Here is a 24,477-nt window from a genome sequence, read left to right as displayed (position 1 = left end):
ATATTAATTAAATCAAAATTTATTTTTGAAATTTTATATTATAATACCCTTAGGCTTAGCACTTTCATGGTTTTCTATGAACCGCTTTCTGAGATTTTTAACTATAGAATAACTATTTGGTCATTGAGATTGTCAAGTCATTCAAATATGCCACAGAATCATGATCATAATTGTTGATTCATGTCAAAAGTGCATTCAGACACTGCTCTCTTTTGTTCTTATGCTCTCACAGCAGAAAGTAAGAGTTGGTCTTGCTATGTGATAATTTTATGCCAAGCCCCACATCTGAATTAAATAGTGTTCCAAGCAATCTGAAACAATGTGAAAAGAAAGTCTGTTTAACTGAGCAAACCATAGTAATCTTGCTAGACTCATTAAATTACATATTCTTACCCCAATTCTCATAAATGCATTGACTTCAATCTCACATTCTAGATGTCGAAAAACTACTCAAATTACCTGCCCTTGCAAGAGTGGTAACCAAGCTAAAAACAGACGCCATAGCCGTTGCTATGACCTGTCCCACCTGGTTACCCATAACCCACCGCGCACCACGTGAGCGCCGGCATCCGGAATAATCATTCTCGACTTTCGACGACGCACGTAGGATGTGCGGAATTCGACGCTCACTTGGACTTCACTAGCCCTTGTCTTTTAGACTATCCAGGCTTGTGGGGCCCTTTACCTGTTCGCCATTCATTTGGTGAGATCTGCCCTTTTTATTGAATTGAATTGTTTGTGTTAGCTGCTTGATTTTACAGCCACGTCGGAAATTTACGTTTCTGGTCGGCGATGGTTTTCGGCCATTTAGCTTTTCCAAGATGGCCGATACCAAGCAGTAACTTAGAGCGAGGCAGGAAGGGGAGAAGGCTTATAGCCCTATTTAGGAACCTCCGTGCGGGTCGACGACCCTTTGAGTAGTACTTCTTTTGTAGTAGCTATTCAGGCGGATAAGGTTTCGTTTTTTCTCCCCAGCCCGCATCTCCTCATAAGGAGAACCAGTCAGTGTCTTCCACTTTCGGTGGGCTTAACGATGAAATATGTGTTTTTATTTCTCAGTAGTTTCAGGCACGATCGGCGATTCCCGTCTCCCGCCCTCTGTGGCGGACACTTCCTTGCTGGCTGGAGGGGGCCCTTTTGCCTAGGCGACGTCTGCTGGCGTACTCCTTGGCAGCCCTACTACTTCAGCTTCGCGCCGTGGTCTGGTGCAAATGGCCAGTTCGATTCAGCCCTTTCTGCCTCTGGTGGCACTGGGTTGTTCACGAGCACCCTCTCCTTTCAGGAGGGGGGGCCTGCTCCCTACCTGCCTCTGACCACTCTGACTACCTCTGGTTTTCTCAGTGTGTTACGCAGCCCCTCCTTTTGGGGGGGCTTGCTGCTTCGCACCGTGGTCTGGGGCAAATGGCCAGTTCGGTTCAGCCCTTTCTGCCTCTGGTAGTACTGGGTTGTTCACGAGCACTCTCTCCTTTCGGAGGGGGGCTTGCTCCCTGCCTGCCTCTGACCGCTCGCCTTGCTTTTAGCGTAGGCTGAGTCGGTCATGCAGCCCCCCCCCCCCCCCCACATACGGGGGGGCGGGGGGGGGATTGGGGGGGTACGGTAAGTGTGCTCTTACGGGTTCGCGTTGGGAGGATCAGTTTGCTGACAGCCCCACATCCCTCCCTTTAGGGGAGGGGTTACAACCTGAGCACAGCCAGTCTGCGGGCTCCTGCCCTCCTGGCATTTCTTTCGCTCATTCACAGCTGGGGTGGGACGTTCGGCCTTTCCAGGCTACGTTACATACCCCTCCTCTGTCACATTTGGGGCAGGGGACTGTGTCAGCGGCCCACATTCTTTTCCACCCTCTGGGCTGGACAGGGTGGGGGCTGTCAGACTGCCTTCGCAGTCTTGAGCGTTACCGCCTTACCAGCGGTAATTGTCCTCAGCCAGCAACCTTCCCCCCCCCCCCCTCTCGGGGTGGGGGAGGGGTGGGGGCTACAGGACGTCAGCAGGTGGACGGGTGGGGGTCGGCCTTTTAAGGTTGCGTCTCTCACCCCGTCTCTCCCCCCTCTGGGGGTTTACTGCTGTGACGAGCCACCCCCCTCCCCATCTGGGGCGCTGCGTGGCTCAAGCCAGTCAGCACAGCTGGGGTGGGACTTACGGCCTTTCCAGGCTACGTTACATACTCCTCCTCTGCTCCATTTGGGGCAGGGGGCTGTGTTAGCTGCCCGCACTCGTCGCGGGTTGGCTCAAACTGGTCAGACCGGTTTTGGCGGCTGGGGCCAGTCTCTGTGCCGGCTGCCTACTCCTCTACCCCCTTGGGGTAGGTGAGCGGTGGCGGTGGCAGGCGGAGACAGAACATGCTCTTAACTCTCCAGTCTCCCATTCTTTGTGTTCGGACTCCTCGGTGGAGGAGGGAGAGTGTAGCGCTGCCTACTGCTTGTAGGCTCGCTATGCAAAAAGCGGCTGCTGTGGCAGCTTACTTTATCCCGGATGGGGTGGCGGATTCAGAGCAGGCTGTCTCTCTTGCTCCCTCTTCCGCGGATGACTTTGGGTCTACGCGGGCTTACTCACAATCGTTTCGATTTGCCGAGTCTCCGGTGATTGCCTACCACATGTCACAGCTCTTGGCTTGACCCGCACCTCAGGGTAGTGGTCTTCAGCCTACACCTTTCCCGTTGCTTCAAGCGCATGGTCCTGCTTCTCCTTCTGCTAGCCAGTGGCTGGCTTCTGGGTTTCAGGCTGCTTCGTTCTCACTTTTAGTGCGGAAGAAGATAGGTTGGAATGTCAAATCTCAGGATCTGATCCAGACATTTTCGTTGCCAAGGGCTGGTTTTCCCGCTCCGCCGGAACTAGTCTCTTGGCTTCACAAATAGACCACAGGGAACGTGGGGTTTCGTGATGTTACTCCTCCCTCTCCTCTCTGGAGGAGGTGTGACGGCATGGTCTAGAGTTATCTGCTTTTGCTGAGATTCTCCTCTGTGCTCTCATACGAGCCATCTTAACCTCCCTGGACTCATTTCGGTTTGGGGAGGATGCCTCGGATAGGGTCGTAGCCATGCTGCTGGCAGCTCTGGCTAGGGTCGGGTCATCACCGAGCAGATGAGTTTGTCAGTGATGTTCTATGCCCACACTGTCTTCACCAGGTGTGATCTCCTTCTTTTACAAGGGGTTTGATTTCACACCGGTTACAGGAAGCAAGGGACAGGCTTTTTTCGGGGTTTTGTTAAAACCTACTCAGAAGCCTCAGTCTTGCCCTTCTTTCATAGACAAGTAGCAGCGCATTGATGCGCTCCCGGTCACAAAGTGGGTGTTTCTTTCAGTGACTCCTCGCTCTCCTCTCCGGAGGAGGTGGGACGGCATGGTCTAGAGTTATCAGCTTTGGCTGAGATTTTCCTCTGTGCTCTCACACGAGCCTTCCTTATGCGTCCTGCAGACAGGAAGTGGCTCCGTTTCTGCTGGGGTCACCAGGTTTTTTCAGTTCAGGGCTCTGCCCTTTAGGCTGTTGCTGGCCATGAGTTGTTACCATGGTGGGCATTCAGTCGGTGTTCTGATCAGACGGAGAGCTATTCGTCTCTGGACGACCTCGGTGACTGGTTGATCTTTTATCAGCTGGACTTTCAGATGGTGTTGAACCAGGTTCTTTGCTTGGCGTTCTCAGTAAACCAGGCAAAATCCGAGCTGTCCCCATCCCAGGTTTTTTACCCGGGCATGCCGTTCGACACTGTCTCTTGGAAGGTTCGTCCTTCACAGGAGAGAATAGAGAGGCTTTAGGCTCTTATCACTGCCAGGCTGGCACGAGAGCAGACCTCTGCGAGGTCCTTAGCCTTGATCCTCGGTCAGACGGAATCGATGGCTACGCTGGCCCTTTAGTCTTTCCTCAAGTCTCTTTGGGACTCGGGCTCACAGGTCTGGGACAAGAGGGTCCTCCTCCAGGGTGGGTTCCTCCACGCGAGTATGTGGCTGGAATCCAATTGGATCGCTCAGGGCGTTTTCCCTAGCTTTGTTCCCCCTCGGATTTAGACCGCTTCATGGATGCGTCTCTGTCCGGATGGGAGCCTACATTGGCAATCACAGTCTTGGGGCTGTGGATGTAGACTCAACTCCTTGGGCATCTCAATTGCATGGAGTTAGGAGCAGTAGCTCTCAGTCTACTAGCCTTTCTCTTTGGCTATATACAGGCATGTCCGGTTGCATACGGACAATACTTCTGTTGCTTCCTATGTGGACTAGCAGGGGGGAGCAAGTTCTCGCTCCCTGTCAGACAGAGTTTACGGGATTCTGATTTGGTTCCTTTCACACTAAATCAATATCTCAGGGGAATATCTCCCCGGCCGGCTCTATAATCTGGCCGACTCGCTCAGCAGGACCTCTCAGGGCTTGCACACGGGTTGGGCCATCTGCATACAGGGCTGGAGGTTGTGTTGTTTGTGTTACAGATCGGGGGTTTTGACTCTGGTCTCGATGCATGAAGCACATAGGTCCTCCACTTTCTCTGTGTATGGCCCTCATTGGCCTCCTTGGCCAGTTGGTGTATAGAGCGGGGGTGCAACTCCTTAGCGCCCCTCTCTCAATCCAGGTGGTTAATCACCTCTGTTTCTTATTGGCTCTGGGCAGATTGGCCTCTTCTTGGAGGTTCCGGCGTCTCGGCTATCTCAGCTACTTTGAAACAAATAGGCCTCTCTTCTGATGTTCATGGCGCTTTTGCGTGCATGATCAAAGGACCTTGTTTTAAGAGGTTTAGAGGCGTACCCTTGTATAACGCGTAGGACTTTGTTCTTCTTACTCTGGGCCTCAGCCCCGAAGGGCAGTGAGACCCATGCGTTATTGGGGTTTACCGTAGGATGTAGCCTTGGAACATAATAGTTCCGTTTTTTCACGGCTTTTCGGCCAGATTTCCTTGAATCAGAAACCTGGTCAATCTCCTCTGGTGTTTAATTCCCTCCTCTCGGGAGGATTCTCGCTCCGGGCGATTTGGATTTTCTAACTGTCTGGTTAGAGTTTTAAAATCCTTTTTAACTTGCACTCAGTCAATTGGAACTAAGAGCCAAAAGCTCATGTTCTTATCTCTTTACACTATAGGTGAAAGAGGCTTCTTTTAATTGACGCTCACAAGAGGTGTTGCTACTTTCATAGGACAGTCCTATGAGTGGTGGCCTATTGAACACAGGGGGGGGGGGGGGGGGGGGGGGGGCAGGGCGTTCAGTCCTCCCTCTGTTCCTTTACAGGTGTTCAGGAGTCCAGAGCCTGGGGTTCTTCTCTCGCTGGTGGTGTTCCTGTCGCCTATGCGAAGTTTTGCCAACAGCTCATTGGAGGTCTGATGACGTGTTCATTAATTTTTTACCTCCTGGACTCCTGCTCTTGACTTGATGGGGCCATTTCCTTGCCCTCGTTAGTTTCTGCAGGACAGGTTCTCTCAGGGACATAAGTAAGTTCCCTCCGCCTTTAGGAGCAATCTGCATTTATGAGAATTGGGGTAAGAATATGTAATTTAATGGAAAATTTCAATAGTAAATTTTCATTTGATTAATATACTTACCCAATTCTCATCCCCGCTACTTAATTTCCTAAGGGTTTTTGAGAAGTCTCGAATGATTATTCCGGATGTCGGCGCTCACGTGGTGCGTGGTGGGTTATGGGTAACCAGGTGGGACAGGTCATAGCAACGGCCATGGCGTCTGATTTTAGCTTGGTTACCACCCTTGCAAGGGCTGGTAATTTGAATAGTTTTTCGACATCTAGCATGTGAGATTGAAGTCAATGCATTTATGAGAATTGGGTAAGTATATTAATCAAATGAAGTTTTACTATTGAAATTTTCCATTTGTATATATCTTTAAGGGGAGACCGGGCAGGCAAAATGAGTTATTTTTGGTCTCATACACCTTTTTTGGGTTGTTGCATTTTTCACACCTTTGAACATCCTGGAATGCATTCAATAATCTGCTTTTGTCATTTTAGACATGTATTCATGTAAATAAAACCATTTTCAAACCGATGTTTTGTTGTTTTTGTCTGTGTTTTATCGAAAAAATGGTCTACTTTGGATACTCCGTGCTGGTAAATGTGCGCACATGACATGACCCTTCGCTGTTCAAACTGTGTGGAAATTTCCGTTCTTCAAGATGACGTCATCACCGTTGGGGAATTTCCGTTGACATAGGCACAAAGAGAGAGAATCCGTTCCAACCGAAACCCCGGAATTAATATATGCAAATATATGTAGGTCAAAGGCATTTGGCGCAAGCGCAGTAGACAACTTATCAGTCCCCCGGTGTCAACAAATCCATGACTTTTTCACCGATTCAGCAGCATTTTTCAAAGTTTTGAGCTGCGGAGAACAACCCTAACATTGGAAATGTTCGGCATAGTGGCAAGAAACATCAGAGAAAGATGAACCAGCAGCAGCGAACAGTAGAAGGAAGTAACAACACTCCGAAATGAACCAACATGATCGTATTGAAGCAGACGACATTCTAAGATTCTTGACTCGACGAGGTGGGTTTTGCTTCTTTCTCTTTTCGATCTTGTTTGTTTGACAACGTGATTTATTGCACATTGTTATGTTGTTGTTGTTGTAAGAATGTGTTAGGGTTTGCAGGTAAATGATAAACAGTTTGTGTCTGAAGTATTTTGTGGGTTTCTTGATCCAATTTACTGACCATGCCGCCGCCGCACCCCCCCCCCCCCCTCCCTCCCTCGATCATCTCTGTGATATCGTCTTCACAACCCCTATTTTATTGTTCTTCGCTGGCCAGTCCTTGAGAGCTTACTATGGTGTAACATGTCATCATTATTCTCTAATGTCTGGGGTCAAACTGAGAAGCAGCATCTGAGCGATGTACGACTGACACAGTTTCTGTTTCTGGTCATTGACCGTAGGAAAATAAGTACCCTACTAGAGAGCGTTCTCTAATTCTAAAGGATTGGTTTACACCAGCATGGCTGACCAACCTATCATTGACAGCAATATTGTTGTCAAATCTTTTCCATTAACTAAGGAATAAAAAAATAGATCCAATTTACTTCACCAAAGAAAAAAAAGAGTTAAACTAAAGGACTGGGGATGCAACTCATGAATCAAAAGCATAAAGATCACCTGCAAACAGTGCTAGGTTTAGGAAATCTGAAAATGTATACACACACACAGAACACACACACACACACACACACACACACACACACACACACACACACACACACACACACACACACACACACACACACACACACACACAAAACAGACAACAGACAAGAAACAAGCAAATACATAGCAAGTGTGATGAAATAAATTAATTTTAAAAGAAAAATATGAAAAGAAAGAAAGAAAGAAAGAAAATAATTCAGCTAGTTTCAGTATTAGTTCCTGTGTGTATGTGATTGTGTGGTTACTCAAATCCCATAGTAAACTTGACATGTAAATTTTGTGATAGGGGCCGGTATGTATATATGGGATAACCTTCTGTGAGGTTTAGTGTGTGACAGGGTGAGAATACTTTGATTTCTTTTGCTTTTTCGTGGCTGCTTTTATTTTCAATTATTTATCATTATATATATTAAAACGTACACTTTTTTGTCATTAAGTTGTGTGTGTTTGGGTATTAATAAGTAGTGCAAATCCACATGTAATGAGTATGAGTCACTGTTAAATTAATGAATGTCTTTTGTGTGTGTGTGTGTGTGTGTGTTCGTCAACCGACATATGTGGGTACGAGCCGCTGAGGTGGTTGTAAGAAGACCCGCCTGGTTCAGTGGTTGGGGGCTGATTGGGATTTCTGATTTACCGGCCTAGCCAAAAAGTTGAGGTACACCCCATGTAACATGGTCATTTGCAAAATAAAGTACAAGCACTTGTTGACGTTTATATTGAGTCTTAAAATTTGCAGCTTATTACAAACAAAAACCATGGACAGTTGTATCAAATATTAAATCAGTGTTTGTGTATTTATTAGGTTGGAGCAAGGGGAGAGCCAGTCCTCCTGTGGTGGCAGCAAGGAGAAAGATTGACCTGATGGAAAAGTTTGCTAAACCGGAACTACCCTCTTCCACAGCAGAAACATCAGCTTTGCCATCTTCTGACCAACCATAAGAAGATACAGATACTTTGCCATCTTCTGACCCATCACAAGCAGATATGGATACTGGTACTGTGCAACGTCACTCCGCTGACATGTGTTGGGCTTTTGTCAACATTGATCAGCTCAATCTATTGCTGAAAGGTCTATATCCTGTACTGAATGCTTGTCTGATAGCAGTCTGATTATGAAAGAAGGTGATGCATCAGCCCAAGGATTTGCACAGGCCCTGCATCTGGAGTGCATATGAGTGTCCATTCAAGTCTGCAGTTGTTTACTCTTCTCCCGGTGTTTGCAACGCTTCGGGTGGTAAAGTTGCATTTAAAATAATCCGCGTATGACCATGTTGGTACATGGAAAGGGACATTCAGCTTTACAGAAATTTGCTGCAGTGTTAGGATTGAGCACAGAAATACTGTAATTAAAATGTTGCAACTTTTGAATGGCTTGATAGCTTTGTTCCATTTGTGTATATATAATTATGTAATGTTGTTGATGATTTGTGAAGCATCATTTCTATGCAATGGAATAAGAAATCAGTGCATCCGTTGGGTTTTTATGAGTCTGACAGTTTGGTTCTGATCAATATTTTCATATCAGCACAAACACAGATAATTGACTTTTTTAATGTTTTCATATGATTTTTTTTTAAATAAAAAAAATCTGATAATTTGATTATCAAATCATTTCCCCTTCATAGTTAAAGTGTTATTCTGGTTAAAAAAAAACACCCCATTAATTCAAGCTCTACTGTGGTACTAGTTTACCGGGGTACTAGTGAGACTCTTTTACATGCTGTTTTCTCTACATGTAATTTGAGACAAAATGTGGTAATTAAAATGTTGTAACTTTTGAATGGCTAGATGGATTTGTTCCAATTTTGTATATGTTGTTTATGATTTGTGAAGCACCATTTCTGTGCATGGAATAAGAATACAGTGGATTCCTTGTGTTTTTATGAGTCCGACAGTTTCGTTTTGATTCATATCTGCACTAACATAGATGAGTTTTCAAATGATTTTTTAAAAAAAGTCCGGATAATTTGATCGTCAAATCATTTCCCCATCATAGTAAAGTGGTTATTCTTATAAAAACATATCAATTCAGGCTGCACTGTGCTACTAGTTTGAGGTACTGGTTGGAATCTTTCAAATGCTGTTTTCTCTGAATGTAATTTTCAGACAAACATCTGTAATTAAAATGTTGCAACTTTTGAATGGCTTGATGGATTTGTTTCATTTTTGTTTATGTTGTTTATGATTTGTAAAGCGTCAGTTTTGTGTATGGAATAAGAGTTAAGTGCATTGGTTGGGTTTTTATGAGTCTGACAGTTTGGTTCTGATTCATGTTTTCATATCGGTACAAACAAAGATGGTTGTTTTCATATGATGTATATAAAAAAAATCCTGATAATTTGATTGTCAAATCCTTTTCCCTACATAGTAAAGTGGTCATTCTGATAAAAACATATGAATTCAGGGTGCACTGTGCTACTTGTTTTTTTATGTACTGGTTCAAATCTTTAAAATGCTGTTTTCTCTGAATGTAATTTTCAGACAAAACGCTACAATTAAAATGTTGCAACTTTTGAAAGGCTTGATGGATTTGTTCAGTTTTTGAGTCACTTGAGAAAAAGTGACTCTATGTAATCGGTCAGTGTTAGTCTGTCCGGCCGGCCGGCCGGCCGGCCGTCCGGCCGGCCGGCCGTCCGTAGACACCACCTTAACGTTGGACTTTTCTCGGAAACTATCAAAGCGATCGGGCTCATATTTTGTTTAGTCGTGACCTCCAATGACCTCTACACTTTAACGATGGTTTCGTTGACCTTTGACCTTTTTCAAGGTCACAGGTCAGCGTCAAAGGAAAAATTAGACATTTTATATCTTTGACAAAGTTCATCGGATGTGATTGAAACTTTGTAGGATTATTCTTTACATCAAAGTATTTACATCTGTAGCCTTTTACGAACGTTATCAGAAAAACAAGGGAGATAACTAGCCTTTTCTGTTCGGCAACACACAACTTAACGTTGGGCTTTTCTCGGAAACTATAAAAGTGACCGGGCTCAAATTTTATGTGAACGTGACTCCCAGTGACCTCTACACTTTGACGTCTGCTTTGGTGACCTTTGACCTTTTTCAAGGTCACAGGTATGCTTCAGGTATGCATTGTGTTGTGAATAGCAATTTCTTCCTGTCCATCTGATGCCTCATATAATATTCAGAACTGCGAAAGTGACTCGATCGAGCGTTTGCTCTTCTTGTTGTATATGTTGTTTATGAGTTGTACAGCATCAGTTCTGTGTATGGAATAAGAGTTCAGTGCATTGGTTGGGTTTTTATCAGTCTGACAGTTAGGATCTCATGTATTTTTCTTATCAGAACTGAACCGGTAACTGAAAATGCTAAATTAAAATAATATATTGCTTAGAAATGCTTTTCGATACACAGAATTATTAAACACACACATATTGCTGCAAAGAAGAAAAATTGGATCAAAACATGCACTGGTTCACAAACTGCAACATTTTAAAAAAAGCACATTTTATAACGTTTTTCTCACATTTTGGTGAATAAAACCCCCAAAAATTGCTTTACACTCAAAATTTAAAATGGTTTCCCTTAATTAGGTTATTCTGCTTGCAAAAATCAAACAAGCAGCAAGCTGTTTCAAAAAGAAAAAAAAAAAAGTGCTTGCCTACCCTGTCCCCCCTTAAAGCAGTGAAAAACACCTGAATGCTTGCCATTGTGAACAACAGTTTTGGTTGATAACATATATTGTGTCCAGTCTGTTGAAGGAAGCCTCTCCTCTGGGGACAAAGCGTATGGTGGAGATGGGAGAGGAGCATCGGCAGACGGCAGAGGAAGAGGAACTCTTCAATGTGGAGGATGCTGGGGAGAGGAAGCTGCTTAGCCGCTATGGCATTTGGTTGCTGGTTGAGTTGTGTCACCCTCGAGAAGATATTCCCATCGTAAGCTGTTACTTTGTACACCTTGATTTTCGAATGATGATAGCGTCCATGTCCCATGCCTTGATGTGCATATTTGATGTTCTTGTGCCTTGTTCACCTGTTTTTATTTCATATAACAAGGGGATAAATAATAATAATGATAATAATGAACACTTATTAATTGCCCCTTCTCATCAGAGCTCATGGCGATGTACAATAGCAACAGCGCACACACACACACATACACACACACAAACTCACGCACACACTCACACACACTAAAATACAGTAGATAACAATACTATAAAGACTATCCTTAAAAACTCTCACCTAAAACATACATTTATAGATATACATATGACACAAAGCTTCACAGCACTAACTTACAAACTACAGCAGTCTCATGAACGGACACCCTTGGGCCATAGCAAACCTGTCCGTACATTGCAGGTGGCCGGCCCCCCTGCCCCATACACTCACACAGACTCAGAAACAAACTGATTGAGTCCATGCTAGCGGCTCTAAACGATAACATCAGACTCCTGATATTTTGTTAAACGTCCTTTAAAAATAATTTTTATGAATGGTGTTAAAAGAAGAGATGACAAAATCCTCAAGGCGGTGACATCTTATGAAAGCAGCCACACAAACACCGCACAGAGACATGCATGTTTGTGCAGATGCTTTGCGAGAATAAGCATTGAAAACCAGTTTGAATAAAAACCAGCATATAGAGCTGCATGACATAATTATTTTCTTCTTGTCTGGCTTTATTTAATGCATGCCGATCTTATAAGGCAGTGACTTTTCACTCTTCATTTGGGAAATCCCATCCCTGTACACAACAGCACTTTCCTTACCCGAAGCCGTGACAACTGAACTTTGGAAGAGTACACCTCTTCATTACCTCCAGCGCTCTTTCAGCTGACACCAGCACCCCACTGCATGAGTCCAGCCAGCTACCCCCCCTCCCCCCCCAGCCATGCTCCCTCTGTGAGACTGTGGGCAGAGGGGTGTCACTGTCAGCTAATTGAGGCCACTTGCACTAACTCAGAGCAAAACCCATTGACCGTGTCTAACTTTTGACACTGATAATAGGATGGGGATGAAGAAAACGGAAGGGCTCAGTGGTCAAGGCTGAGGGGAAAAAAGAATGGCTTTGTTAATCTTGTCAATGAAAGAGGTTACACACAGACACGCGACTGATGCTCAGAACTGAGGCCGAATTTTCACTCCCTTTCTCTGAGGGCCTTCGGCGAATGTAGCTTCTGTTGTTTACAACCAAAAAACAAGAAAAAATAGCTCAGTGCAGTTTCATGTTGGCATCTTCGCATTTGACCAAAACTACCCCCCTCCTGATGGGTACACATGCACTCAAGTTAACAGAGACTGTCATCACGCCTTTGCGGCTGTGACCTTTGTACCAAGAGCGGGACTGCTCTGTTTTCGATTGTGTTGTGGTGAAAATTTGACGATGGTCTGTCCGTACATCGCAGGTATGATCTGCTGTTGGGACCGAAAATTAGTGTCGGCGTCCACGTTTTGCAGGTGGCCGTTTAAGGGGAGGCAATTATACAAGAAAAACACTCCGTGCCGAGCAAATGTGTCCGTACATGTCAGGTGGCAGCTCATGCCGGGGGCCGTACATTGCAGGGACTGCTGTGTATAGATACAAATTCAAACAAAAAGCTTGTTGCAAAAGTCAAAAGATGGGTGATGCCAGTATATTTGTCAAGGATGTCAATGCAGACACATTAATATCTTGTAGAATTGATGTCATTTGAGAAGACATTTTCCAGAAATAACTCTGTCCGGATTTTCAAGTGGTGTGCCAAACACTGAGGCAAGCTAGTCAAAACGAGGCCAACAGACAACACCGCTGATCGGCTTAGACCTGCCATCGCGACAAATAGCTTAACTCTTGTGTGTATGTTTTGCAGTGCTTCGTTCAATATATGATACCCCTTTTTTTCAAATAAATACACATCGGAGGTCATGATTTGTTGGCACTGTGTTTTGCCTGGGGTCACGCGCATTTGAGTTTTGAAAAATAATGCATGCATCGGCAGTTACTCGTGGCTCAAATATGCATATTTTTGGAAGCAAAGGGTATTATATCAAGCACACACTGCATAACATACACACCAGAGTTTGTTGTTTGCCGCTATTGCAGGTCTAAGCCTGTCAGTAACATGTAGCTTGGCTTCCCTTTGACTAGTTGGCCTCAGTGTTTAGGGCACTACTCTGCAACACTGCTTGATAATCCTGACAAAGTTATTTGCCAACATTGTCTGTTACTGTGTCAGTTTCATCTGTCAGGTTGCATTGTTGTTATTAAAGCTTTGCTATGAAGAAAACTCCAAGATGATATGGAAGTGTTGTCATGTGCCTCATTGCTAATTACATTGGGAGGGGGGGGGGGGCCTTTGTGTTTAAGTAAACAGAAAATGTTGTTACCATATTAACTTCTTGCTAGTCTGGGTGATGAATATTCCCCTTGAGTTGCTTAGATATAACCTCATCATGTGTTGATGATTAATATTTATGTAATGACTAATGAACATTGTACTTTCATTAATAAGAGCCTGAAGTCATAATGAGTGAAATTATGTTGTAACCACCGGGTGATTTGATCCCAGACTTGATGTTGTGCGACCTGGTTTCTTCTAGGTTTTGTTTTGTTGAGTTAGGTGTTGGTGTGTGAAAGACTCATAGAAACATAACTTTTAGTTTCATGTCCTTCCAAATGTGAATGTACATGTATCCCCTTAATGCATGGTGATGGTAGGCTGAAGTAAATGTTTCACCTGTGTCTGGGTTTCCACAGTTTTAAAAACAAGTTGAAAAAACTGTAGGGCCAGTTTATAGGTTAAGACAGAAAGAAAAGAGACATAATACTTAGGCAAACTGTGAGAAAAGTTCGGTGATTCAGAAGAGAAAAGGCTGCAGAAACCCTGCTTCCAGGTTGTTTGCATTTTCTCTGTGTATTTACCTTTTGTCTGAGATGTTTGGCGGATAATATTCCTTACTTCATTGGCATGATTTTGTTTGTCATTCTGCCCAGTGTCTTTTGTAATGTTTTGAATGATTTTGTTGTCCAAGGTTTTCAAACAGGAAAGATGTTTGGAATTGCTGTGCTCAACAACATTCAGATCAGCTGTTTGGGAAGAGTAGAGTAACTGTAAGTGCTTCACTGCAGTCAGTTTATCTAACTCACAGACTTTATGGGTGCACCATTCAAGAGGCCAAGAATGTTATTTCCACTGCATATTGCTGTTTCAATTTTAGCAATTAATTTCTTTTGAAAACAGAAGTGATGAGCATTTTTTTTCCCTGCTAATTTGCACTTTGATATGTAAAGCACAAAGAATAAAGTCAGCAGCAACTCTGCAAACTCTTCTTTCAGATGATTTTTTGCATGTCACATAGCAGTTGGTGATGGTCTGTTCTATTTCATGTGTTCGCTTGCTATCTACAGTATAACCTTTTTCTTATTTCTTGTAAATCATGTTTATTTTTACAATTTTCTTGTTTTACTTCTTGCATGAAAGTCTTTTTTTTTTGCATGATTGTAAATGATTGAATACAACTTTTTGTCTTTGAGAATTTGAAAATGAGTAACACTTAAATACCCCTGAAGATATCCCTGATGATGCAGTGATCCATTTTAAAGCCCCACTCCGCCTCACACGAGGTTTACAGAATGATGGACTCTTTCACAAAATAAGCAATTCTAACCTTATGGAACACACTTGCAATAGCATTTAACAGCACAGAATGACAGTTCGCTTGAATTGCTATTTAGCATGCGTAATCCACACACCAGTTCTCGTGGTTTATTCAACCCCCGAGCCGTCGTGGCCCCGTGTGACCCACTTTCCTTTTTTGACTCACCTGAGTAATTGGCGAGTATTAGGATTCATATGTTTCTGTCTGTACATGGACAAAAAACAAAATGTTGAGGTTATCTGAAATGCTTTTCAAGCTGCACCTCTGAATCTTCGCACACTTTTAGGGTTTGATGATCGCACGAAGTGACCCCAGTTTGGTTGACCCTCATCACATTTTGTAGTCACAGCAGGGTCATGTGCGTTTCATAAAAACTTAACGTTGAGGTTATCTCGGATGTTTTTGAAGCTAGAGCTTTGAAACCTTGCACACTTCTATAGGGTCATGTTTGATTGAACACATAAACGAGTACTTACCAAGTTGAAGTTTGTGTAGAGTTCCATGATTGCAGGTTACAGGAACGGAGGGATATGTGAGATGCGCATGTGTACGAATAGCCATTCTTTACATAACTGATACTCAACTTGAAAGTATTTGATGATCTGTACAAGTTTGTGATTGATAACAACTTAACATTGGCGTTATTTCAGGCGTTTTTGAAGCTAGAGCTTTGAAACTTTGAACACTTCAAGGGTTTGATAATCTGCCAACATGACCCTAGTTTAGTGTACCCCCATCACATTTTGGGGTCACAGCAGGGTCATCTTCGTAAAAACTTTACGTTGATATTTTCTTAGTTATTTTGGGAGCAAAAACCTCAAAATTTGGCTTCTTTTTATCAAATTTCAGTCATAGCATGAAAATGTTTGCTGGAGAAGATTTTCACCCCTGAAATATCCACTGAGCTATCAAAAAAATAAGTCTTAAGGTCATCAAGCTATGATGTCATATTGTTTAATTTGGTCACAGCTAATAGTGTCTGGGTTTTCTTAAGTCTTGGCTAGACTATTGGTGATGACATCATGTTATGATGTCATTGTTTCAGAAATGAAGGCAAGTGTCTGAGTACACATATTTTGTCTGGGCCAGCCAAAACTCAATTTGGTCAAGAAAGTTAGTAATTATTATGATTCTTGTTAAAAAAAGAAAATCTCTTTTTTCAAAATTTGGTGGATGTTGAGTATGTCAGGCACGTGGTGAGAAGGAGTTTGGGGGTTATGCAAGTTTGAATATGTGAAATATTCTTAGGGTTGAATAACCACATTAGTCCGGTTGTCATTTCCCGATTTTGACCTCGACCCCTCCAAAAATACCTCGGAGAATGTTTTGAATGTTTTGAACTCTGCGATGCCTGTAGATTACAGATCCGACGGATGACATAATGTCATCCTTGAGCATTTTGATATATTCAAGATGGCGGACAAGATGGATTCCAGACTGCAAAATAGTCGAAACTGCATGCTATAAAATAGCAGAACTGTATTTATTTATGTTTTCCGGCATAACAACAGTTACATAATTAACAGACACTATAACCCGAACGGCTGGTCTGTTGAGGGACCGTTAATATGAGTTATTTCTAATACAGCAGTCCCTGCAATGTACGGCCCCCGGCGTGAGCGGACACCTGACATGTACGGACACATTTGCTCGGCACGGAGTGTTTTCCTTCTATATTTGTCCCCCCTTAAACGGACACCTGCAAAACGTGGACGCGGACACTCATTTTCGGTCCCAACAGCAGGTCATACCTCCAATGTACGGACAGACCATCGTCAAATGTTCACCACAACAAAGTCGATAACAGAGCAGTCCGGCTCTTGGTACAAAGATCACAGCCGCAATGGCGTGATGACAGTCACTGATAACTTGAGTGCACGTGTACCCATCAGGAGAGAGGGGGGGTAGTTTTGGTCAGGAGTGGAGTACATGCGAAGATGCCAACATGAAACTGCACTGTGCTCATTATTCTTGTCTGTAGGACGTAAACAACAGAAACCACATGTACAGTTGATGAAGGTCCTGAGCGAAAGAGAGTGAAAAACGGCCACAGTTCTCAGCATCGTGTGTCTGTGTGTAACCTCTTTCATTGACAAGATACTCTTGTTTCCCCTCAGCCTTGACCAGTGAGTCGGTTGCCTAATCTGTGAACCCTTCAGTTGTCTTGCTTTGTCAAAAGTTACGACACAGTCAACTGGTTTTGCTCTGAGTGAACAGTGCAGCTGGCCTCTCTGGCCACAGCCCCAAACAGTACATGGCTGGAGGGAGTGAGAGAGAGGGAGGGGGGGTGGGAGGGGTAGCTGGCTAAACTCTGTGGGGTGTCCGGTGTCACTACATGTCAGCAGGAAGAGCATTGGAGAGAAATAGAGAGGTGTACTCTTCCACACAATTTCCAAGCATCAGTTGTCACGGCTTGGGGTAGGCATTAGTGAGGGAGAGTGGGAGCTGTGTTATGTACTGTGTATTTCCGACTGAAGAGTGAAAAGTCACTGCCATGCCACATGATCGGCATGCAGTCAATAAAGCCAGACAAGAAGAAAATAAATTACATGACAATGACATGCAGCTCTATCTGCTGCTATTTCTTCAAACTGGTTTTCAAGCTTATTCTTTCAAAGCATCTGCACACGCTCCTCTGTGCTGTGTTTGTGTGGCTGCTTTCGTATGTCAGTGCATGGTGAGTGTGTTCACTGCCTTGAGGATTTATTTTATCTCTTCTTTTCAACACTTTTCATACAAATCATTTTTACAGAACGTTTAAAGAAGTATTAGGAGTTTATTGTTATTGTTTAGTAGCCACAAGAAGTGATTAGCATAGATTCAATCCTGTTGTTTGTGTGTCTCTGTGTGAATGTATGGCGGAGGGGGTGGTGTGGTCACCCCTCCCGTGACCGGACACCTGCAATGTACGGACAGTTTTGCTATGGCCCAAGGGTGTCCGTTCATGAGAGGGACTGCTGTATGCTGACTGTTAGCAAATGATAACAAGACATGTCGAGAAAAAAGATATCAAGCATGAGCCTTTTTGGCGAAGGCTGATATCGTTTGTGAGACATGTCTGTTATCATTTGCTAACAGTCAGCATATTAGAAACTAGATGATTACCCGCTTCAAGTAGAGCCGAATACCAGGCTGCGAAGGAAGGGAGATCTAAAAATAGTAACGTGCAGTGACCTTCTTAAAATAGTAACGTAGTAACGGGAATATTGATTGACGCCACACGAAGGAAGGGAGATCTAAAAATAGTAACGTGCAGTGACCTTCTAAAAATAGTAACCTAGTAACGGGAGTATGGATTGACGCCACACGAAGGAAGGGAGATAAACGCGCAAAACAAAACACTGGAGAAGATAAGGAAGAGTTACTGGGAATGGATATAGTGGATCTACAGAAAAACCAAAATCGGTTCAGCGCTGCGCGCTGAGAGCACGTGTTGAAATATCTCATCGATGAGGTTGTGTCCGGGGTGTAGCTGAATACGGTCTCCAAATTTGAAAAAGATCGACCGAGAACTTTGGCCGTGCATCGCGCACAGACACACAGAAACACAGACACTAGTCGTATATATATATATAGATAACGGTTTTATTACCGTTTAATTCGACCAAAAGAAATTTCGAAGCAACCCCGCGAATTAGACAGAACAGCCGCAATGGGAACTTGAGCGCTTCTACCTGATTATGCCTATCAGTCAAAGAATTCTCGTGACCTGAGTCAGCCAATCAGAGTAACACACCTGACGTGATGAATATTCACAGGTCAAATGCCTTTGACACACAACAATCTCACAAGGTAAACCATGTTGAACATGCGTTTCGGTTGCTTCGCTTTTTCTCGTTGAACAGAGAGCGACAGATTTAGAACCGATTCCAGACGGATGGGAAATGAAAGCGAGTGGCGCAATTTCACTTGATTTTTCCGAACTTTGATCATTTAGATTTCAAGTGAGCGGTCGGCATTGCACACTCAGACGATGGGCGGTGCCTTGCTGTTCCATTACGCACCCACCGACAAAACTCGCTTTTCGGTATTTTTTAGATAAAGAGAGTATTACCTGACAGCATTTGAAGTGTCATTCTTTAGAATAAATCACGCTGATATTGTTGAATTACATTATTACTTTGTCTTGTTAATTTTTAGCGTGATAAACAAAAAGGGTCCCTGCCTGAACGTTATAACATTTAGAGGGTCACCTAGAATTCGTCCTGATTGGTCAAAAAGCCATATGGGGCACTGAATTGGTAATAAAACTGGTTAACAGAGCAGGATGATATAGTTAGTTTTAGCAATATATTTTTTTTAGTTACAGCTAATGGTTTAAGCTTATATGTGTTGTGGGCTTTGATTACTGTTGCACTTTGCTTGATCTTCATCACATTTCAAGGTCATATGAATGTCAAATGTTCATTCCAAATGATAAAGGATTATACTATTTTTGAAGATAGAATCACGAATGTGTTCATCTTCTTAAAACTTGCCATGAATAACTACGTTCACCAACACTGAAGGTCACACGTTTTCAAGGTCAAACAATGTCAAGGTCACATGTTTTAATGTCCGCAAAACCATCACTTAGCACGTGGATCACTACAAAGATCACTGTCAAGAAGACGAAGCTGAGATTGTATGGCCATGTAACAAGAACAGGCGGCTCGACTCCAAGACCATCTTACATGGTGCGGTGCGCGGGAAGAGAAGATAGAGAAGACACAAGAACAGAGGGACAGATAACCGTTCAGAGTGGATTGGGAAATGTTTTACAACTTCCAAAAAATTGCTCACAGCCGCCAGAGGTGGAGACAGCTTATGTAGCGCTCGTCGTTGAAGTGACCCTACCACCCTGGCGGGTTCCGGGATCAGTGAGTGACTTGGTCGGTGAGCAAGCAGTTAATAACTTAATCCTGGGAAAGTGGCTATAATACCCGGAATAACTGAAAGTTATCTTGTGCTCTTTTTTTAAGATCTAGTCAGGCCAGGAATTTATACATCAGACGAAAGGTGTCATAGCGCCAAGCGATTCGGCATATGAAATCACTTTTGACACCATATACACAGTGTTGTGTCAGTTGGTGACGCCCCGAGGAGGTGTATTAGGCGTCAAGAGGCTAAACCTGATGTACCATGTCTCACATACGAAAGGCCACTATCTCATAACGTAAAGGTCATGGCGACGAACCAGGGATACTGGTTAGTATGCACTTCACCACGCCGATGACCACACAGGTTGTCGTGTAGTTTACCACTCCAGATGACATGTAGAGTACAAAGCCGGATGACTATGCCTGATGACCAATAAATGACCACGCCAGATGACTAAGCAGGATGTCATGGAGATTACCAGTACGGGTGACCGGTGAAAATTGCCAGTGCGGATGACCAGTGCAGATGACCTGTGCAGATGACCATGAAGGATGACCAGTGCAGATGACCATGAAGGATGACCAGTGCAGATGATCATAAAGGATGACCAGTGCAGATGACCAGTGCAGATGATCATGAAGGATGACCAGTTCTTTCTTTCTTTATTTGTCTTTATTTGGTGTTTAACGTCGTTTTCAACCACGAAGGTTATATCGCGACGGGAATGATGACCAGTGCAGATGATCATGAAGGATGACCAGTGCGGCTGACCAGTCTGGTGTTTAACGTCGTTTTCAACCACGAAGGTTATATCGCGACGGGAATGATGACCAGTGCAGATGATCATGAAGGATGACCAGTGCGGATGACCAGTCTGGTGTTTAACGTCGTTTTCAACCACGAAGGTTATATCGCGACGGGAATGATGACCAGTGCAGATGATCATGAAGGATGACCAGTGCGGATGACCAGTGCAGATGATCATGAAGGATGACCAGTGCAGATGATCATGAAGGATGACCAGTGCGGATGACCAGTGCAGATGATCATGAAGGATGATCAGTGCGGATGACCTGTGCAGATGACCAGTGCAGATGATCCTGAAGGATGACCAGTGCAGATGATCATGTAGGATGACCAGTGCAGATGATCATGAAGGATGACCAGTGCAGATGATCATGAAGGATGACCAGTGCAGATGATCATGAATGATGATCAGTGCGGATGACCAGTGCAGATGATCATGAAGGATGACCAGTGCAGATGATCATGAAGGATGACCCGCGCGGATGACCAGTGCAGATGATCATGAAGGATGACCTGTGCAGATGATCATGAAAGATGACCAATGCGGATGACCAGTGCAGATGATCATGAAGGATGACCTGTGCGGATGACCGATGTGGATGATCGCAAAAGGATGACCAGAGCGGATGACCAGTGCAGATGACCAGAGCGGATGATTACAAAGGATGACCAGCGCAGATGACCGCAAAGGATGACCAGTGTGGATGACCGGTGCAGATGACCAGTGAAAATGACCGGTGCACATGACCAGTGCGGATGACTATGATCGATGACCAGTGCGGATTTTTGCATTTTCCAAGGAGTAGGCATCGACATAAGATGGCACACACACATTGACCGACTGCGCAACCACAGCATGCTGTTTGACATGGCAAATTTCCTCCACAGCCACACTCATGACTTCAGTTGGTGTAGGTTCTACTCTAGGCGGTTTTCTGCCCATCCTAGAACCACCCGAAGTCAACTGGATCAAGATTTGGAAGATCCCCGTAGAATTGCAATACAGCCCTTTTCAGATGGACGTTCAGCAATGGGCTGATGTGGGCGGTAGTGTTTGATTTATGTGGACTGGTGCTGGGAGGTTTTAGCTAGCCAGGTTTCATATCTTTCACGTGACAAGATGTTTGAGATTTTGCACCTGTAGCACTCGCTTACAAACTGCGACCTTTGCTGAAAGACTTCACCGATTTTCACGCATTAATCTTCTGCAGAGAAATCAAGCACTCCTACGAACACACTGGTTAATAAAAAGCTGTCACCAGATGGCATACGCTTCCATCTAAAATAGGTCTATAGTCTTGTAAACAATCAAATCGGAGAAAACTAGTCTCTCACGATGTTCTTTGATCATCGCCCGCCATTTTTGTAAGATCAATACTTACAAGTTTTATCTTGGACAGTGAAACCTGTGCTTTGGAACACCATACGCACTAATCGCAAGTCCATGAATAACATAGGTTTCACATCTTCTTAGCCTGTATGTAATTCCATACACACTCATGTGCAAATTGTTTTCATTGAGCAGAATGAAACACGTTAAATGCCTTTTTTTTTGGTCTTGGAAGAGGAGCTCAAGTACGGACACGGACAACACCACAGGCCATACTGTACGTGTCGTCATATTACTCATTACGTTTTCCCCGACGTCATGAAGTTATGACGCCATTCCAGCCCTTTTTTCTATGGAATGCCTTTTAATTTGTGTCTAAACAAAAAAAATCAACATTTGCTAATTTTCCCATCATTAATTTTTTCTCAATTTGCTCAAGGATTTAAAGATGTCATCCTGCGGATTTGTAAACTTCAGGAATTAAACTACCCAAAACCATTAAAACATTTTCCGAGGTATTTTTCAAGGGGTTATTTCCCTGCCATAAGGACTACATGGATTGATACAGGTCAGTCGGACTTGAAAGTTCTCTTGAACATAATTTTATGAAGCTGGAACAGCTGCTTTTTTTTTTTGGGGGGGGGGGGGGGGGTCATAGGTAGTGGAATCCTCCTTTGAAGACCTACAAAACCCCAAGAAAATCAGGTCTTAAAATGAGGGTAAACTTACAGAGGTTATGAACAGAATATCTTATTAAACAGGGTCTTGAAAATGTCTTAAAAGGGAGGGAGTCTTCCAAGGTGGTTCAGGGAGGGGCGGGGGTAATGAAGGCAAATGGTGTGTAAGCATTTGCTTTTCTTGTTTTTACATACATGATGAATTTAGTGGTCAGTTTGTGGTTCAATGCGACTCCGTGTCTGCAATAACCGCCCGCGGGTTAGGGGGAAGAATTTACCCGATGCTCCCCAGCATGTCGTAAGAGGCGACTAACGGATTCTGTTTCTCCTTTTACCCTTGTTAAGTGTTTCTTGTATAGAATATAGTCAATGTTTGTAAAGATTTTAGTCAAGCAGTATGTAAGAAATGTTAAGTCCTTTGTACTGGAAACTTGCATTCTCCCAGTAAGGTCATATATTGTACTACGTTGCAAGCCCCTGGAGCAATTTTTTGATTAGTGCTTTTGTGAACAAGAAACAATTAACAAGTGGCTCTATCCCATCTCCCCCCTTTCCCCGTCGCGATATAACCTTGAACGGTTGAAAACGACGTTAAACACCAAATACAGTGGAGTCCGGGTACAACGAATCTCAAGGGAGATACATTTTAGTTCGTTATATCAGTAATTCGCTGTAGAGTTTTCAACCCTAAATGGCCTCAAGACAAGTTTTCCCACTCACCTTCAAATGATCGTCCCATCGATCTTTCCTTGGAGAGTACAATCTCTGCATGTTTTCAACAGCTTCATAATATAATCCATAGAGAGGCATAGTTCAAATGTTCACTTTACTGTAATTTTAGAGATAAAATTTAAAAAGTCGTGTAAAAGCATGTACCGTATTTTCCGGGTCATAAGACGCGACTTTTTTTCTCGAGTGTACGAAACAAATCAAAGAGACCGCCTGAGTACCAGTCAAACAACTTGTGATAATGCATGTTTCAGCTACTAGGTACTACCCTGGCCATGTTTCCTCTCAAGACATCAAAGAGACCGCCCCATAGGTTAAACTCGGTCACTGACCCCGGTGCAGGAAGTGTTTCCTCTCTCAGATATGACAGGGGAACCACCTCTCATAGCTAAATCTGGGTCATTGACCCCTGGGAAGAAGGTCAGTGACAATAAACAAGGCATCACAATGGACCTGCCTTTGATCTCACGGCACACACAGAGCACACATATTTTCACTCTGTATTTTTCCTTTGATGTGCGGCTTATTTTCATTCTTCGACCGTTTGTTACCCGTATACTTTTACTTGTGTTTGTGTATTTTTGTCTTTGGAGACAATTATTGACATCAGTTCGTTGTAGCCTTGTGATTTTTAGAGACAAAACGGCTCTGGGGCGATGAAAACGTGTTTGTTATAAGAGGGGTTCGTTATGCAAATGAGTTCAAAAGGTTCGTTGTAGTCGGAAAGTAACAAGTAAGAAATAGAAGGCTGTCTGCCGGGAAATCAATGGCAGTTCGTTAAAAGCGGGATTTCGTTATACCCAGGTTCGTTATAGCTGGACTCCACTGTAAAGTAAAGAAAGTGTCTGCAATAGCATGTTATTGTGTTACCCTCTGAATCAACAGTACAACAAATGTCTGGTGGCGACACAAACCGAGTAGCGGCGACTTCAAAGAAACTAGCGGTTATCAGAAAATGCAGCTCATTTGATAATATCCCTTTCGCGGAAGTACGTGTTTATGCGCGCAATACTCAATCTACACAGACACAGCAACTAACAGTATCAAATGGTTGAAATCTCAGATGACCATCATTTAAAAAAAGCTAAAGTTGTATCGGTTTCGGAAGCCCACGCTGCATGCACCAGTCGACCCATTCAACTCGTTCACCCAGTTTGCTTGATTTACATCCCTACTTTAAAACTTTTAAAACTTCGAACTGCACTGACTTTGTTTTAATGTTAAAAGAATTCTTTGGTGTTTTACAAAGTTTGTCTATAAAGCTGTCATTTTATTTTTTAGATGTTAAAACATAACGAGGCTTCTGTTTTAAATGGATGGGAATCCGTCTGGCCATGCAACAAT

The 24,477-nt window shown here is 43.6% G+C and overlaps 1 protein-coding gene across 3 annotated transcripts in view; it reads left to right on the top strand.

Annotated features, from left to right (window-relative positions):
* Positions 1-24,477, top strand: part of LOC138952778 (protein unc-79 homolog) — a 294,903-nt gene that overhangs the window by 110,187 nt on the left and 160,239 nt on the right. For all 3 annotated transcript variants that reach the window (XM_070324505.1, XM_070324504.1, XM_070324503.1), the window contains exon 11: positions 10,839-11,022. In XM_070324505.1, the coding sequence (XP_070180606.1) occupies positions 10,839-11,022 (184 nt within the window). The remainder of the gene's footprint in view (positions 1-10,838; positions 11,023-24,477) is intronic.

The sequence above is a fragment of the Littorina saxatilis genome, linkage group LG17 (assembly GCF_037325665.1).
Source record: "Littorina saxatilis isolate snail1 linkage group LG17, US_GU_Lsax_2.0, whole genome shotgun sequence".
Classification (NCBI taxonomy): Eukaryota; Metazoa; Mollusca; class Gastropoda; order Littorinimorpha; family Littorinidae; genus Littorina; species Littorina saxatilis.
Note: the sequence above shows the minus strand (reverse complement) of the source record. Positions and strands in the feature narration are given on the sequence as shown.